At 32.4% G+C, this 5,717-nt stretch overlaps 1 protein-coding gene across 1 annotated transcript; it reads right to left on the minus strand.

Annotated features, from left to right (window-relative positions):
- Positions 1-245: 245 nt before the first annotated feature.
- On the minus strand, positions 246-1,298 carry LOC139900405 (uncharacterized). Its single transcript, XM_071883177.1, has one exon. The coding sequence runs from the start codon at positions 1,296-1,298 to the stop codon at positions 246-248; it is 1,053 nt and encodes a 350-aa protein (XP_071739278.1).
- Between the last annotated feature and the right edge of the window lie 4,419 nt (positions 1,299-5,717).

Genomic DNA, 5,717 nt, shown 5'->3' on the forward strand with positions numbered 1-5,717 from the left:
AAAAACTGCATTCAAGAAACTTATTTTTGATGTAATATATTCTTATTGTAAACCATTATGTAATGATCGTGTGTAAACGGTATATTTTAGATTATCATTATTTGATAATCTACGTAATGCTTTTTAAACCTTTATAGATAAAATAAAGGTTATGGTTGTTTTAAAAATGAATGCAGTCTTTGAAAAACGTCTCATATAGAGGTCAAAACCTCGCGACGAAATCAATTAATATGGAACGTTTATAATCAATATGAACGGGACATTTCACCGTCAACCATGAGACCTTGGATCTGTTGTTTTCCTCGTTTATGTTTTAACGAGCAATGAAAAAAGCTCGAGTTCTCGCCCCCCTGCACATCCCATTTTATACGGGCCTTTTGCATAGAATCAAGAGCAGCAAGCTTTTCAATCTCCAACTTTTCCTGAAAAAATTCGTTACGACTCGAAACTTGCGTTTCCGTTGCCAAACCTGCATCAATAGTAACATCTAAGTCAGATATTAGAACATTTAACTCATGTAAACGAGATGCTTCAGTGCTTCTAGCTGTACAAATCCAGGTTTTTAGATGAGCTTTTAGAGTTCGCAGTTTAGCTAAGAAATCTTGGGCAGAATTCAAGCAGTTGTCACTCCAAATCTTGCGAACCGTCGCCTTGAAATCCGGCCTATCAAACAATGAAGCGAAAACCTTATAGTGCGTCGGTCCAAAATCGACCTTGTCTTCGAACAACATAATAGATGAATGATCCGAGTGGCCTCTCGGTAAGACTTCACCTTTTAGATCACAAACCACGTTTAAAATATTATTCGTAATGAAGAACCGATCTAGTTTGCTAAGGTTGGTCCCGGATTTATTTCTCCACGTAAATTCAAGACCGCCAAGAGGGACTTCATATAATGAAGACGATTCAATAAAGTCATTAAACTTCAGTGTATCAAGATTACAAAACTTCGTACCCTGTCTTTCATTAACATTTCGAACCGCATTCCAATCTCCAAATATGATGTAATTGCCATTATTTGCAACCATGAAATCATCAATTTTGTTCCATAAATTTATCTTATCATGTAACGCTTGAGGAGCATAAACCTTTACCATGTAAGTCTCAATATCTTCGTGCACCCAATAACCTTTGACAATAACAAAATGAACATCACACCAAATATCCTCTTTGACGAACATAGAAGGATCCCAAAGAGAAGTGATACCACCCGAAGCTCCCCGAGACAAACTAACCGTGTAATCAAAGTGAGTGTTCCCCCAAATCGTCTTCAACCTAAAGATCTGAAGACATGCCATCTTGGATTCCCGAAGGCCTAAGAGCTGAACCTTAGAAGAAATACACAACTCCCGAATCCATTTTCATTTCAAGAAGAGTTTGGACCCGCAACGATTAATGGACATTATCTTCATTGACCACCTAACGAAAAAACGTGAACGTTCCCCTACATTAAGATAATCCTTAACGTTGTACCCGAGCATATCACCAACATCTAAAATATGTCCAGCACCATAATGACTAGACACAACGTCAAAGTTCTGATACTCCAGTAAATTAAACTCCTATAATTGAAAAGAGTAATGTTGTAGTCCCTCTGATAATAATACTATAGATCTAAAGAATATTATAATATGAGATAGAAGTTTATGAGTTAAACTCTTATACTCATAAACCCTTTATTCATATGCACATTGTTTAGGGTGGGTCTAAATCCACCGGGCGTTTTTACTTAATTTACCCACATTTACTAAGATTAGGAAAATAATTACATAATTATGATGTGAGATAAGAGAGGAAGAAAGACAGAGGAGAGAGGAGAGAGAATATCATGGGAGTTAGATAGCTGCAGTATGATTTTAATGCATTCAAATAATTATTTAAAGTTTTCGTTACTTAAAAAAATTAATAATCCAGTGACAGATTATTTATTTTTTAATTTTACACTTACATTTTCTTTCTCCTTTAATTATATTCATATACATTAAGGACATAATAAAATTGAATCTTCTTATTTTTTTTTTTTTCCAATTTATGGAAGTACACTATGTGCTTCTTCATACGAGGGTGTATTGACTTACAAAAAAAAAAAAAATATATATACTTTAATTGAAAAACGTAATAATAGAACTCAAAGTATAAATAAATATGAATATTTTTTATTTAAATATAATATCAAAATGAAAATAGTAATGTGTTTTGACACGTTTAGACTCCAGTGATTTTTTTTTTATATAATTATGTTTGATTATTATATATATTATATGTATATTTAATTTAATTTATATTTTATATAGCATATTGGAATATTGGATTTGATTGTGTTGTGCATATTTGATTGTGATTGATGCGGCTCGTCGGAAGCGGGTCAAGTACGAATCTAGTTGTCTGGCGATTGGTTATGGTTTCATTCCTTTCTCATTTTCTTCCCTTGGAGAATTAGAGAAGGAGGCTGTTTCTTTGCTAAAGCTGGTTCAGAAGAGTTCGATGGTACAAGATATTGGTGCCGGTGCTGCTGCTCATATTTTTACTAGGATAGGTTTTGCTATTGCTAGAGGTGTGGGGGCCCAGATTGTCTCTAGGCTTCCCACTAATTTTTTTGTAAGTTTTAAAACTTTTAATAATAATAATAATAATAATAATAATAATAATAATAATAATAATAATGAATAAAAAGTACTTTACGAGGGTGTTTAAATTTGACAAAAAGCAGCTGTAGCTGCATTGGAAAAAGCAAATTTTTAATATAGAAAGTTGAACTTTTTTTTAGGGTAGATTTAGCAATACCCATTGTTTAATGTTTATTTTCTCACGTTAATCATTAATCATGCAAATATTCGCATCCGTAGATTTCACGCATATAAATGCGCTATTACGCATTGATTATTAATATTCAATGCACAATCAATGTGGAATCGTTGACCGAATCTATCTTCTTGCACGGTTATCATGTGGCATGCACGCATCACCCCGAAGTTGATCGGTTATACATTCCTTGTTCAAAGATAAGATCTTTTCTATAATTACATCCGATATTCAGGTAAGTTAGTTATGTAAAGGATTAATACAATCTTAGGTGATTCCATAATTAGAGTTTGCCTATAAATATAAAACACTAAACCCTCATAACAACAATGAAGATTACGTAGAGCACACTCTGTCGAATTAAACTGACGGTTGAGTTACTTATTCAATCAATGGCTTCATTCGTTTTACAAAGTTAACAGGTCAGTCCTCGTCAACAGTAACCTACAACCTTATTGGGGTCATCGATGATTGACTTAACCATTTAGCCACCCCATCTATATCTTCATATCGATCCGGATTATTCACGGTAGCTGAACCGGAGAACTGAGTAATAAGATCCTGAAAAACCTCCACATTATTCGTTGATTATGGATAATATTTCTCATAAAAGTTTATGCATGATCGATCAATCGTGAAATCGGTAAGTAAACGGTTTTAATTAGTTGGTTACCCTTTACAATATTTGTAATTCTAAGAACACTTGTATGATCTATATTTGATTAAAAGTTGTATCCTAATCAACTGGCTTAGATCTAATTATATGCGAGGAACTTATTAACTAGAAAACCACAAGTTTAAGCTTCAAAAGAGATAATATGCATATAATGTGTGGGATAAATAGTCTAGGGTTGTCGATCTAAAACCACCACTATTTTTACAGAAACACAATAGTTATGTAGGATCGGTAATTTTATAAATTAAAAGAATATGCAAAGATCATGAAGCACCCATCTAAAGCATAATTTACTACGTTTAATTTTTCATGATGCTAACGATTTCTATTACTGGTAATGCTAATATGGTAATATTGTTTGTCAAATTAACAAATTTTAGAGATTGAGTTGAAAATTATACACTAAAATAATGATTACTAGCTACAGATTGGCCCGCCCGTTATTCCGGATACGTTTTATTTGGTTAACATAGTCCGCGTGGCTGAAAAAAAAGATTTTTCTTTATACATTAAGCACAATTACAATAATTTATAAAATTAATACCATGTCGACGATCATTCAAAACCTATATCTATTTTGTCTTATTTTTGTTATTAGAATTCCCTTCAAGATATATCAAATTAATTTTCATAAATAATTAGCATAATTGTAGTTAGAAAAGCTAATAAAAATATATTTTATAACTAAATTAAAAGAAAAAAAAAAGACATCTTAAATATAGTTGCAAAAAAGTATTAAATGTGAAAGGTTAAATAATATGGAGTAATGTGAGTATGGTAAAGGTTAGATAATAAGGATAAATATGTAAATAGTTACTAATTACGGTAAAAGTATAAGTATTGTCGTTTTGTATATATAGGGGCGGATCTTAGTGTATCTGTAGAGTGGATCCGCTCCATCTGGATTTAAAAAAAAAAATAAAACAAAAAACTAAAATAAAAATTCTTTTACTAAAAACTAATGATTTTTTTAGTGTTTACCCTGCTGTCATTAGTTTTACCCCTCCTGAAATAGGGTTCAAGTTTCCACTGTATAAGTATCAATAACGTAAACATGAAAGCCTTTTAGTATATAAAGTATTATCCCTATATACTATTATACTATTATACATAGCTACTACTGCCCCCTGTATGGTTACTGTTTCGTTTGGCCTGGATTGTCCTTTCACACCTTTTTTTTAGGGTATCTTGGTCATTTTGCCTACTTTCCCAGCCTCACAATAACACCCGTTACTGTTTTTTACATTAAAATGTCAAAAACACTAAAGCGAATACTTAAAACAGCAAACATTTATTTATATATGAGCAACAACTGAGGCACATAGCTAGTTATATACTAAAAAAAAGTATATAAGTATTAATGACAAAATAGGATAGTAGGCTTATGGGCTTTAAGTAACAAGCCTTGATGTATAAAATACATGTCTCTTATAATTGTATAAAATTGGGTTGGTTTCTATTGTTGCTGGGCTACCACTTGAATTTATTTACACGGGCCAAAAATGTCGGTTTCTAATAATTGCGAACAGAGGTACAGAACTGATGGCGTGATATATGGAGCAAGAACTACTCGATCCCGGTCTAAATAAGTTAAAGATGAAATGTTATATGTTATAAATACAAGTTTATTATCCAATTGAAGGCATTCTTGTAGACTCCTTTAAAGCATCCACGGCCGGCTCTAAAAAAGTGTTTACTTATGAGTCTCGGTCGGGTAAGGTGGTGACCACTAGGAAAATTGACGGAAAGGTTTCTTGGTCGAGCTCGAGAGGAAAGAAAGCTACAATTGTTGCGAAAGCTCTTAGACGATCTTGAGGTGGTTTTGTTTTGCTCGCCGTGTATCTTTGTATTTCGGCTCTCCTTTTGTTTGTTTGGTCTTTTTTTGTCGGGTGATTGAGTGTCTTGTTTCGTTGGTTGATTGTGTTTGATTTTGTTGGTTTTATGTTTTGTTTAGGTTAGTTGGTTAGTCCGGTTTTGATTGTGTAGCTTGGTTTGGCTTACCATGCTAGATTTTGAGTTCTTATAATTTGTTTTCTAATTCTAATGGCAAGGCTGATCGGTACATTATTTTATTATTATTTTTAAGCAAAAAATTTTATTAATACTATAAAGATATATATAAATTGCACAATTCACAAAAATTCTTTACTACATTATTAAATACAACTAACAGCCCAAATATACTAAACCTAAAGATTAATCAAGAAAAAAAGACAACTCTAGTGTTGAACTAACAACG

This window comes from Rutidosis leptorrhynchoides, chromosome 3 (assembly GCF_046630445.1).
Source record: "Rutidosis leptorrhynchoides isolate AG116_Rl617_1_P2 chromosome 3, CSIRO_AGI_Rlap_v1, whole genome shotgun sequence".
In the NCBI taxonomy this organism is placed as follows: Eukaryota; Viridiplantae; Streptophyta; class Magnoliopsida; order Asterales; family Asteraceae; genus Rutidosis; species Rutidosis leptorrhynchoides.